The sequence below is a fragment of the Barbus barbus genome (assembly GCF_936440315.1).
Source record: "Barbus barbus genome assembly, chromosome: 24".
NCBI lineage: Eukaryota > Metazoa > Chordata > Actinopteri > Cypriniformes > Cyprinidae > Barbus > Barbus barbus.
Genome location: NC_136752.1, coordinates 16,471,065 through 16,484,148, shown reverse-complemented (window position 1 = coordinate 16,484,148; position 13,084 = coordinate 16,471,065). Strand labels below are relative to the sequence as shown.

The 13,084-nt window shown below is 35.6% G+C and overlaps 1 protein-coding gene across 1 annotated transcript in view; it reads right to left on the bottom strand.

Moving 5' to 3' along the window:
* The window catches only part of syne1a (spectrin repeat containing, nuclear envelope 1a), a 122,161-nt gene extending 111,369 nt beyond the window's left edge, over positions 1-10,792 (bottom strand). The window contains exons 1-4 of the mRNA XM_079376216.1: positions 10,392-10,792; positions 8,711-8,772; positions 2,176-2,271; positions 1,526-1,609 (exon numbers count right to left, since the gene is read on the bottom strand). Of these exons, the coding sequence (XP_079232342.1) occupies positions 1,526-1,609; positions 2,176-2,271; positions 8,711-8,772; positions 10,392-10,497 (348 nt within the window). The 5' untranslated portion in view covers positions 10,498-10,792. The remainder of the gene's footprint in view (positions 1-1,525; positions 1,610-2,175; positions 2,272-8,710; positions 8,773-10,391) is intronic.
* Positions 10,793-13,084: the final 2,292 nt, after the last annotated feature.

Here is a 13,084-nt window from a genome sequence, read left to right as displayed (position 1 = left end):
GTGTGCACTGCACACATGCACCTATTGTTATAAACACACCAAGGCACGTGTACTAAAAACCAGCCAAAAGAAAGAAAAATTCACACAAAAATACACATTCATAACATCCACTTACTTTAAAAAAAAAAAGCCCATTAACTTAAAATATTGTGTCCCATATTGCATGTAAAAGTAGACTTCAGCATAATACAAAACAGTTCTGTACTCTGGTTTCTCCCTCTGTGCTCCACAGGGAATAGAGAGAGATGAGAGAGGGATGACAGAGACAGATAAGATGGTGAAAGACTGTAGCTTACGAAATGAATCCTCAGCTTCTTGAGAGATCAGATACTCAGACAGACAGACCACCTCAGGAGTGGGAGGCTTAGCTCAGCTTCATTCACTGACAGGCTGTATAATTACAGTCTGAAGCACAGCTATACAGTAAATTAAATATCTGTGCTTCTCCCAAGAGAGATGATTTCAAAAAATACCCTGTTTACAAAAGGGAAAAAATGGGCCCCATTTAAAATCTCCATGGTTTTACTATAAAATGTTAGACAATGACAGCAATCCTCTTCTTTTTATCTATTATAACAGCACTACATTAAAATGAACTTTTGAGTGATCAAATATTTTTGTATAATGACCATTAAACTGTTTACTCTACCTTTCAAAGGTTTAGGGTTGGTAAGAATTTTTATGCTTTTGAAAGAGGTCTCTTACGCTCACCAAGGCATTCATTTGAAAACACAGCAATATTGTGAAGTATTATTACAATGTTTTCAATGTAACGTAATCCTATAATATTATAATATGCTGATTTAGTGCTAGTAATGTTGAAAACAGCTCTGCTGGTTACATTTTTTTTTTTTTTATGAAACTGTGATTTATTTCAGGGTTCTATGTTTCACAGAAACATTATTTAAAAAAACAACCTTTGTTTGAAACAAAACTCATCTTTGCTTAATGAAAATATTTACATATATAAAATTATAAATATATACACACAAACACACACAGGGTGTATTTTGAATTGTATTGTCTGTTATAATGCCCTTTTCACAATAGGGTCCTAATTTAGGGATTTATTTTGTGAAAATGCCTTGCTGGCTGTACATTAATTAGTCAATTTGTTCAGCTTTAGCAAACACAGACAGAGAGACTGTATGTGGGAAGCTCAGTGCCCCATGTGAGGCACCAGAGACAGATTTATTATAAGTTGACTCAGGACTAAACCTCAGTAAGGAGAATGATTTCAGTCTGACGTGTCAACATCACCTCATAAATCTATTCTGAGCCATGTAGCATGTTCTAATGAATCCTTAAAGCCTTCATTTGTTGGTGATTTGAATGAAACAATTTTTTAGGTGAACCTGAAATGAAGAACAGGGTTTTCCCTCTCTTTGTCTCTCATGAGACAGTGTTGTAAAGCAAGAGAGCAGTATCAGAGCAGAGCGGGGAAGAGGTTGTGTAGGTCAGACTGAGTGGCTATGACCTGGAGCTGTACACCTGAGCAAAGCACTCTGGGAATGGACTGCCTTACCCTCCTGCCCTCCAGAAACTTCAGTGCTCTTCCCACGTTAGCAACCCAGTGGATCCTCCTCAGCTTGCGGCCCTGTTCGCATGGCTATCAGATCGGAGAAGATAGCACAGCAGACAAAAGGAAAACGGTGATAGACAGAGGAAAATGTAAACACCCAGCAAGGAATGGGGAGAAAGATATGATAACAAACAAACCAAAAAAAAAACAGAAAGAGAGAGCAAGAAAGCAGATGAGCAGGAGAGTTAAATATAAATAATACAGTGAAACAGAGAATACAAAGATGACACCAAATAGATTTCAAGAGAGAAAAGTAAAAAAGAAAAAAAATCAAAGGGCCATGTGCCACTTGCTATATTGATTGTTACAGCACTGCAAAGACCTGAGGCACCACTAGCCTTATGGGATTGTTCACTGAGAGTGTTAGTATTCATTTGTGTGTCAGTAATGTGCGGTGAATACATTTTGGTAATATGTCTTGTATTATCACGTTTGTCAATGTCACAATTTAAAAACAATGTTCGTTCTATATTACAGATATTTAAATCTGACTGGGACAATGATGCTTGATACCGTAAAAGTCATTTGTACAGCTGTTAAGTAAATAAAAGGAAAATTAAATACCAAAACAACCAAAAGTGCATTTTTCTTACCAGTTTGTGACCAGACAGGACTTCAAGAAGAGCTAACAACATCACTCCATCTTTCACATCTTCAAAGAGATCAGAGACCACTAAAGGAGGATTACGCTGGGGAGGGAAAACAATCCAGTGATGATTTGACATTTTACTTCAAACTATTTAGACATCTACAATGTACAACAGACAGACAGAATGACAGATAGAAGGACGGAAAGAACAATAGAATGAAAAAATTATAGAAAATGCGACAGACAGAAAGAATGACAAACAGATAGAATGACTGATGACTGATGCAACGAAAGATTATAGAATAAAAATTATGGAAAAATTATAGAACAACAGACAAATACAACAATAGACAGATAGAATAAAAGAATTATAGACAGACAGACAGACAGACAGACAGACAGACAGACAGACAGACAGACAGATAGACAGATAGATAGACAGATAGATAGATAGATAGATAGATAGATAGATAGATAGATAGATAGATAGATAGATAGATAGATAGATAGATAGATAGATAGATAGATAGATAGATAGATAGATAGATAGATAGATAGATAGATAGATAGATAGATAGATGTGACGTGAGTTTGAATGAGCTTTACAGATTAAACCCAGTGAATATTAGTGTTGTCAGGCAATGACAGTCGTAAGCTTAAGAAGCATCTGAAAATCCTGAGTAAAAGTGCTGATTCTAGAGACGACACAGTCTGTCTGACCCGATGAAGCCCCTCCACTAATCCATCCACACAGCCCCTCTTTACCCGGACGACACATCTAGGATTTCTCTTAAAACAGCAGTCACATGACTGGGATTTGGAGAGGAAAGCAGCCGGGTGGCAAAGTCATTCATGAGGAGATTAATATGAAACAGTGAAAGTGAGTGTGTATGTGTGTGAGAGAGAGATGTAGAGGGGGTGGGGACTTATATTTCAAAAGCACGGCAAAATAGAGAGTAGTTTAAGAGTGAAAGTGAACGATTTCAAGGGAAACGACTGTGGGATGACCTTAATTAGAGGCAGAAAGGGGAAGTGAGTGATGTTTTTAAAAGATTAATTCTTGAAGCATTTTTGAGAGAGCAGGGGGAGAAATTGCTAAGATATTCTAATTAGCTCTAAATAATTCAAAAGCTAATTGGATAAAATCACCTTATAGGATATTACATTAAAAAGAGGCACTTTGAGTAATTATGCAACTAATGAAAATAAGAGGGAAAGAACACAAAGGCACAAGCAGCAGGGCTTAACAAACTAATTATCTGTGTCTGGTTATTACTGATGGAAATAGATTGTCACGGCAGGCGCTGCTGATGTATTCAGCGGAGTGACAGCGTTTAGCTACGGTAGCTGCATGTTCTGTGCAACCCAATCAAAGTTCATGTGAACATACAAACGCCTGAGGGCCACTCGAACTGTTTTCAATATCAGTCAGAGATCAGAGAGACACTGTTAGGGGCAGAGACGAGTTCAATTAAGTCTGAGAGTAGGTCACGGCTTAATACTGTTCAACTGCAATTTGTCATCAAAAATCATCAAAATAACATCAAAACTCAGATCTAGATTTATTTTAATAATGGGGTACAAACAATATTGGACCCCACTGACTTTCACTTTATGGAAAATCAAATTAAGTCCCAAAGTCAAAAATAAAATTAAATAAAATTAAATAAAATGTAATTATTAAATTAAATACAGGAGCGAACAACATACAAGTGAGTAAAGAGATGACAGAATTAAAGTATAGGGACATGTTGCTAACAAAATTAAATACTTGACTTTTATATTGTCACTGTGCTAAAGCCAAAGCAAAATATTTTAACATTTTATTTGACAAATATTTACTTTGTAGTATGACATTTTTGTACCCACTAGACATACAACAATGAATTTTTTTTAACACCGAATAAACTTTAACAATCAATATAATTAACTTCATCTTTATTATAATCTACCTCAAAATTAACATTAAATGTTGACTGTCCTAAAACACATTTTATATTTGTGTTTCTTTTTCGCTCAAACTTTCCATGGACCCTCTAGCATAAACCTGCGCATCCCCAAAAGCATCCCCATCATTTTTTAAGTTTAAATTTTTTAAAAGTCAGAAATTATATTTTATTGTCATTATTATGAAAGTACAGAGCTCTTCTAAAGCAACTAAGGAGAAGATTACGGAGAACCGCAAAGATTCCTTAACTGAGGGACCTGTCTAGAAAGCAGTGGGTGCAGTTTATGAATCTGTGGGTACAAATGACAAAATTGAGCTTACTGCTTACTAATTTGTGAGCACTGATTGTTAAATTGAGGTTACAGTTTGTGAATCTGTGAGCACTGATTACTGAATTTCAGAATTCAGAGAGAAACCTGATGTATGTCTAGCAGGTGCAGGCAGCAGGGTGTCCGGGCAGCTGCTGTTTGCTGCTCACCCATGCTAACTGTCAAACACATGAGAAACGAGCTCATCCTCAATATTGGGCATGCCATAATTAAGCCCTAACCCTGTCTGAGAGGATTTGTCAAAATTGAAATGGAGGGTGGCCTCTTATGCATTCCCTTTCTTTCAATCGCACTCCTCTCTCTCTCTCTCTCTCTCTCTCTCTCTCTCTCTCTCTTTCGGTCTCTAGTGGCTAATCAAGTTGAAGCTCTTAGGCAGATTAGTGCTTCAGTCCTGCCTCTCTGATGTCCTTCAAATTTGCAAGCACATGCATGAGTAAAGAGACCTGAGGCACTATGCGTCCTGTGATGGTATCTTTTAATGAATGGCTTGGAGTATGTGGATTTTGGTAAATCTTTTAATGCAATGCTGATCAATTCTGTGGGAATTGATTATTGGGTTGAACCAGGATCTTGGTTTAAGGCCGAGCAGTTGAGCATCTTGTTTGCACCTTTTCAACTTTACAATATATGCACAGAGTGTTCTCTGTAAGTTAAAGAAACAGTTCTCCCTAAAATGACAATTCTGTCATCATGTTGTTCCGAATCGGTTGCAATTGCTTTTGCACATAGAACACAAAAGGAGAAATTTTGAAAGAATGTACTGGGACATGGGACACTGACTGGAGGTTTAAAAAAGGCACAAAAACATAAATTTATTATTAAAATTGGTCCATACACTTTTATAACAAATTTAAGCATGCTATGTTTCAAGTCAACCAAAGTCATATTATACCTTCAAATGAGAAACAAACTGAAATTATTCACTAACAATCTTCCCCTCCAGTGAACTCCAGTGAGTTCCAGAGTCTGATTCACATATGAATCATTCAGAATGGTTCTTTGAACTGGATCAACTGAATTATTAAAAAGATCTGGCACAAATGAATGATTCTTGCATGAAAACACTATCCATTCATTTTCTTCTTGTGTTCCACAGTTCCAAAAAAATCTAATGTTTGAAATTAGATTAAAAGGAAAATTAATGACAGTATTTCATTTTTGTATTAATTAATCTTTATATATGATTTATTATATTGTATTGTATTGTATTATAAAGTGTCGCCTTTAATCTAAATATCACTACTAATGCATTTACTTACATATACAATGAGCATTTATTCCTATATATGAGGAGTGAGATACAGCCATAACGCAGGAACATGTTCAAATGTTAATGCTTCACTGAATACTGCAAACTCTGCAAAGCACAGAAATATGAAAACCTTCCAGTGGGCATTTATGTTCTGTCAACATACAAAAGGCTGTAAGGCCTCAATGTAACATCTTCATCACTCACTAGAGAAATTTGGACCTAATTTAGTCTGTACACCTAATTACATTTCATTATCTATCATGGCCTTGTGGGCGTATTCTCTAATACTCTATTGATACTTCTATAAAGGAATGAGAGGAGCGATAGAAGCGGTGTGTAATTTTCATTCTGTGTTATCATACACATGCTAAGAATTAATCTGAAGCCTTTGGGCTATGAATTATGGAGCTGGAAAATCACTGCAGATGATTTGCATTAGCGATTTGGTGGAGGGCTAGAGAGATATTTTGACTAGAAACACCTGAAACCCAAATGTAAACCTGTTTGAAACAGCGATCACTAAAATAGCACATACAGTTTCTCTTCAGTCTAAAATCATCCTGTCAACAATATAAGAGTCACATTGATTTCCTGCTATTTGGCACATGCATTCTCAAACTTCTCCCTCAAATACTTGAGAGTGCTGTCACCAAGGCAACATCATTCAGCAGCAGGATGAGGTTAAAGGGCAACAGCAAAGAAATGGGAACAGCGGGTGGCAGGAATGGCATGGTGGTATTCGGCTATTGAACAAATTATTTGGATTTATAATATACAATGAATGTAATTGATTCTGACAGATGTAGAACCAGTTCAAATAGTTCTCTATTTGCAATTTTAATTAGGCGATCTCCATTTCTGTTCTTCCTGCACACATTTCTTTAAAAACGTCTCATGTCTATTGAAGCAATAGGATCATGTCACATCTCTTTCATACAATAGGATTGCAGGTCCAAGTTAATAAGTATACGGCAAGGTTTTATTTTCGTCTTTTCAATGCAGTCCACAGAAAGCAAAATCTTGATCTGATCCAGATGAAATTTTCTTTTATAATTTTGCCTTTAATAAACTATCACAAAAAAATATTCTCAAATTTACATAATACATAAGTTTAAGTCCTAAAATAAATAAAAATTAAATAAAAATAAATTACAGCTAAATAATATATTATTTAAAAAATATATTTAAAAATATGTAAAAAGAAATGTGCTATTGCCGTTTTATTTGTTTTTGTCATATGCACAGTGGCATTTAAAAGTGATTTTTTTTTTAAGCATTTCTTATGCTCATCAAGGCTGTATTTATTTGATCAAAAATACAGAAAAAAAAATATTTTGTGAAATATTATTGCAATTTAAAATAACAGTTTTATATTTTAATATACTTTCAAACATAATTTATTCCTGGGAAGCAAAGCTGAATTTTCAGCATCATAACTCCAGTCTTCAGTGTCACATGATCCTTCAGAAATCAATATTTAAAATCAATCAATATATCAAAAAATTATATTTTTTGGGACCTGTGATACTTTTTTAAAGGATTCTTTGATAAACAAAAAGTTTAAAAGAACAGTGTTTATTCAAAATAGAAATTGTGTTACAATATACGCCACTATTAAAAGTTTAGGGTCAGTAAATGTTTTTCTTTTTTTAAGAAATTAATTCAGCAAGGATGTGTAAAATGGATAAAAAGTGATAGTAAAAGACTTCTACTGTTAGAAAAGATTTCTATTTTGAATAAAGGCTGTTCTTTTGAACTTTTGTTTATCACACATTTACAATATTTTTGTACATACTAAACAAATAATACTAAAATAACACTACAGAATAAAAACAACGGCTAAACAAAGTTGAATACTAGAATTTAATGTAAACTACATCTGCCTATACAGAATCTTCTCTTAAATATGCTTTAAAATCTGCAGAATGTTTATACACCAGAAAGCATCTATCCATGCAGTAGCTGTTTAAATAGGAGTGGAAACACTAAACTTGAGGATTCCTGTCAGAGAAGTAATCAAAGCATGAACTAATTCATAACACTGTCATCTTGAAGCACTGATGCTGTGAATCTCACTGCCAACTCTAACTGACAGGTCCAGTATGTCCATGACAGATGGTAATGAGCAAACAGATAAATAAATAACGGCTAGGGAGCGTACGAATGTCAAATCTTCTGTGGTTAACATTTTACGCTGAAGAGGCACTGGTGTGCAACCTAATACAAAATGCCACGTCAAGACGTATTCCCCACAGATTGATATTTCAAATGAATTTCCTGGTCCTCGTCACAGAAGATTAGCCAAGTCAGGTCTTGGTGATCATACTGGAATTATCTGGAGTGGCGGCTAATTAAAAAATGGCTTGACCAGTCACTCTTAACACACAAATCAATAAGCCATCAAGCTATTATTACACGCATATCATGGGGCCAAATGCTTGTGTCCCGTTTGTCATGCAAATTTATACAAGCACCTGTCATTGGGTAAGCTTTTAATAATGTCCCTATTGTGATAATAGAAATTTAAATGATTTAACTGAATATTTTGTGTTCAATACAAGTTAAGATCAACGGACAGCACTTGTGACAATATGCTGATTATTTTAACCCTTCTTTTCTTAAAAAGAAAAAAAAATGGGTTACAATAGTGTTTTATATAATCATAACCTGTAAATTCCTATTCTGTTAAGTCCAATAAACAGTTTTATTGTAAGTACAATGTTACACAAGACACAGCATCTTTTTCATTGCATAATGCTGTAGTGTTGCATAGTTGCCTATATGTAAATCCTGTCAGCAGACTGACTGTACCCTGGTAAAATGAGGCACAGTAAATTAAAGAGCAGATTAAAGTGTATGTTCACGTTGGGCCTGGACTGGTGCTACCGGTCTTGTGACACATTAATTCTGCACTTTGGAAAGAAGTGGCTATTCAGATGCAGATGCTTTTTTCTCTCACACATGAACGGATGTATATTGGTTCAGAAATCTCACACATGACTCGGCTCACCTTTGCTAGATGAGAGTTGATCCATTTTGTGAATGTTCGCTTCTGCACAGCTTCCTGCTCATCTAAAGGAAAAACAAAACACACCAGAATCCTGATTAACAAAACATTAGACACTACTATATGACCCATCAAGAATCACAATACAAGCCCATTCTTTTTTATTTTGACCAAAATATATGTATATTTTCTTTAAAAATATATTATGTATTATATTAACTATATATATATATTATATAAATATATTATATTGTGTTTTGACAAATATTTCTATATTTAGTTATCGGCTCTATAATATAAAGTAAACTGCTAAATAACACAATTTTGTGTGTTTCTCTAGAAGAAAATTACTTATACATTAATTAATTGTACACTAAATATACATAAACTTTGAGGACCAGGACCATGAGAACCAGGGAAAAAAAAAATGTATAGACACATTAAGTGGGACCCCCTCATAACAAGGCCAGAAGAACACTGAATGTGAGGGTCGCCGTGACATTTACCTAAATCTTCTGAGCAATTAAAAAAACACAGAAATTAGTTTTGTAATTTTTTAAAGAGCAGACACAACAGAATAAACCATTTGTCTGAGGAGATAACTAGGTAAAGGTTTTACCCAATTTTCACAAGCTCACTCACAATAATATTTCCTTCTGTATCCTGTAAGCAAATGAAAGCAGCATAAACATGTCAATCTTGAAACAAAAGATCCAGCCCTGATTTCTGAACTGCAAGGTGACAGTAATATCCTTTCTCCTAACAGTTATATCAGCAAGAGATGACAACTGATGCAGAGCCAACATCTTTAATGAAAGCACTGTCTGATGGATTACACTGCAGCCGGTCACTGTCTCACACCGTCTGTGTGTGTGTGTAAGAAGGCGACCAGGCTCATGCATAATGCAGACCACATGTGCCACGGTCATTTGTGCTAAAAATCTAGTATTTTGTGAATTAATAGTTTGATCAAGTCTGTTTCAGAGCTAAAGCAATCAAATATTGATGAGAAGATGAGTATGATAGATGGCAACAGAAAAGATTTGCAGCTGCATTGGTGTGTATTGGTGCGTGTGTGTGTGTGTGTGTGTGTGTGTGCCCAGCCCACCATCATAAGGACAGGGTGACTTTGAGCGGGAAACACAGATGCAAACTCACTGTATGTGCATTTGACACATATACACCCACAAAACATCCCCACTGCACCAATATAACAATAACCAGGCATCTTTTTTCAAATTCCTAATTAAATTTCCAAAATAACCACGATTAATCAACACTTCCTTGATTGTCTCTCTTGCACAGTCAGAAATTATCCACAGCACATCCAAGAACCTGCTGAGCTCCCCTACAGATGCCAAAAATCGAAGTTATAAATAAAACAAAGATTACTGGAGTACGTCTTACATGAAAATGCTATTTCATTCTCTCTAACTCAAAATTTCACAATCAATTCAATGTGTTATAAGCTGTTTCTTTGTAATTAATTGTCAAATTTACTCCCAATTTCTAAATGAAAATTGTTTACATTTTTTTCACTGCATAGAAGCACAAAAACTGTCAGATATGCTGTCAAATATGCAAATCTGACAAAGTATTGCATATAAAATGTGCAAATCACTTAGAAGCACATGTCCATCATTGACACCAGATGCATTCGTAAACAAGTCTGCCAATCTCTTACCACGCAGGTGTCGAGAAACCCCTTGCACTAAGTTGAGGGCTGTGCCAGACTTCTTTTTAGCAGCTATATCCTCCCATCGTCTTGGCACCTTGCCCTTGACATCCATTCCCAGAATGCCTTTGTGATCCTAAGTTCATGAAGAGCACATCCACCTGCGATGGTCAAAGGTCATCTACTCTTGACCTTCCTTTTGTGAAGCTTTTGATGTTTCTTGTCAATACAGAGGAAGACCTTCGTGTACCTCTACTTTAGGTTCCCTATCTCACCATACGATGTTAAGTAATTAGAATGAACATCTATTTATGTCCTTCCAACGTAATAGAAGAAAGTGAGAATGTGTGCATGTGTGCAGCACCGGTCTCAACATCCTTCTGTCTTTACTCTCTCTGCAGAAATGATTCCTCTTGTGCCTCCAGCCAATCGTTTGTATGGGAATGTGTGACGTCATCACAGATCTGAGCGTATGACGGGAGGGGGAGTGGTGTGCGTGTATGTGTTGTGAGTCACATAGCCTGCCGGCACGCACACTCTTTAAAGACCGAACCGGGCAGAACGTGCTCGGCACTGAAATTCCCTAAGATCAGCTGAATTCTCTCTCTCCTCCCATTAAATGCATTGGATTCTAGGGTTTAGGAAAAGCTGCTGGCCTGAGCTGATTAACTTTGCCTGAAAACACTGCTCGATCTGAATTAGCGTTCCCAGCGGCTTTATAAAGCTCCTAGAATAGCCCTCCGCTGCTACATGCATTATTGAGATGCAACGGGGCCTTTTATGTCACATTGCGCCATAAACAAACAAACTGTATTGCTGGGTTTGTAATATATATTAAATTAATATTTTAGAATCAAATACAGATTGTATCTTGGCTTGAGATGCATGAAAGAAACATTTTCTAGAAGAGCGAAAACTAGCCCCACTCCATTGTTGCAGGTTTTGAAAATAAAGATAAGAGAAAGTGAAAAGCCTGGGGAAAATGATAATCTTTAAAATTATGATAGTTTCATTAATCACTGGTATAATTTTCTCCTTTATTCGTCTCCTCTCAAAAGGGGTTTTAATGATGGAAGTCATTAATATCAAATGGCTCCTGTCATATGCTATCCGTCTCAGTTATCTTCAATTCTCAAGCCTTGAATCTGTCCCGCAAAATCTTTAATGAAAATCTCTCTCTGACAGGTATATGCGTGTATTTATTTTATATACTTACTATAAAATTTTGAATAAAGCAGTTGCAGTAAACATGTCAGTATATGTGTGATCTGCTAAATGTATTTATATATTTTTAGTGGCTAATGTTCTTTGCTGACAGAAGATTTGACTTGGTAAGGAATTAATATATATGTGTATATATTTAATGTACTGTACATATATTGATATATGAGGAGCCAGCAATGCTTTGCTGTGGACGTGACTAGTCTCTGTCCATGGTCCTGAACTAAACTCTGGCTACTGCATTGAGCAAAAATCCCCTCATCACTCCATCGAAACAAAAGAAAACAAGCCCGGAAAACAAGAATAGCATATTTTAATACTGTAAACTGAGATTAAAAGACATTTATCCATATTTATATACTATACAGCCAAGTCACATTTGGAGGTGATGCTATAGGAGCTCCTTTAAACCTAAAGAACAATCCACGTGAGAAAGACAAAAGACAGCATTTTGGAAAGGCATTCATTCTCCACATGGGATTATGAGTTATTAAAAGACGGTTGTGTGAAGGCTGAGGGCTATTCTGGACTAAAGATCTGCAGAGGTTAGAGTACAAACAGATGCTAGGTTAGTGTGCCTAAAACCGGAGGCTATCCAACTAACCTCATGGGTCTCCCCCTCTAATGCTCAAAAAAGACAGACTCCAGTTACAAAAAGAAAGAAAGGCACTACACCACCTAGTGGTGTGCTTAAGAACTCAAATATACATTGTTATATTGTTGTTGAGGCTTTAGTTTAGAGGAAGCTGTGCAGCCTCACTAACTGTAAATGTAGCACTCTCTACCTGGTGATTTCCCAAGAGACATTTTTATTCTAAGCTTGGCAATGAATTTCCTTTTTGTTTTTTATGAATGTACACATAATAACTGACTAAAGAAAGCATGTGCCTCTTAAACCAGATGTGCGGTATTCATCATTTAATTGTACTTCTAGTTTTAAATTTGAACCGGATGCAATTTTAATTCTTAAGTTATTCAAATGAACTGAAATTAAAAACTGTCTCAAGACAAAGAAACTGTGTCAAGATAAACTTCGAATGATCATTGTTTATATGACTTATAGTCAAATTTTCGTTATTTTACTCATCATTTTATTATATGAGTGTATTTCATGATTTAACTTAGTGGAAGAACATTTTTTAAAACCTGCTGAATTTATTTACATTCCACTTCCTGTATATTGTGAATTCCACACTAATTCCAAAACACTGAGTTGAAAGCAAGTTTAAATTCTGAATCACACAATCACTTAGCATTAAAATTACACTTAAAATCAGAGGTTTCAAAATATACATCTGTGGATCTCCATTTGACTCCTAAAAGACCTACTTTTAGATGTACATGAATTACCCATTGTTAATAATGTAAAACTGGGAAAAGTAATTAGAGTTAAATCACAAGCAACCATAACCTTCCTCTAACCCTAAACTGTTCTATTCCATCACACGTGTCTAATTCCACCCATCACCACAGCAACAACT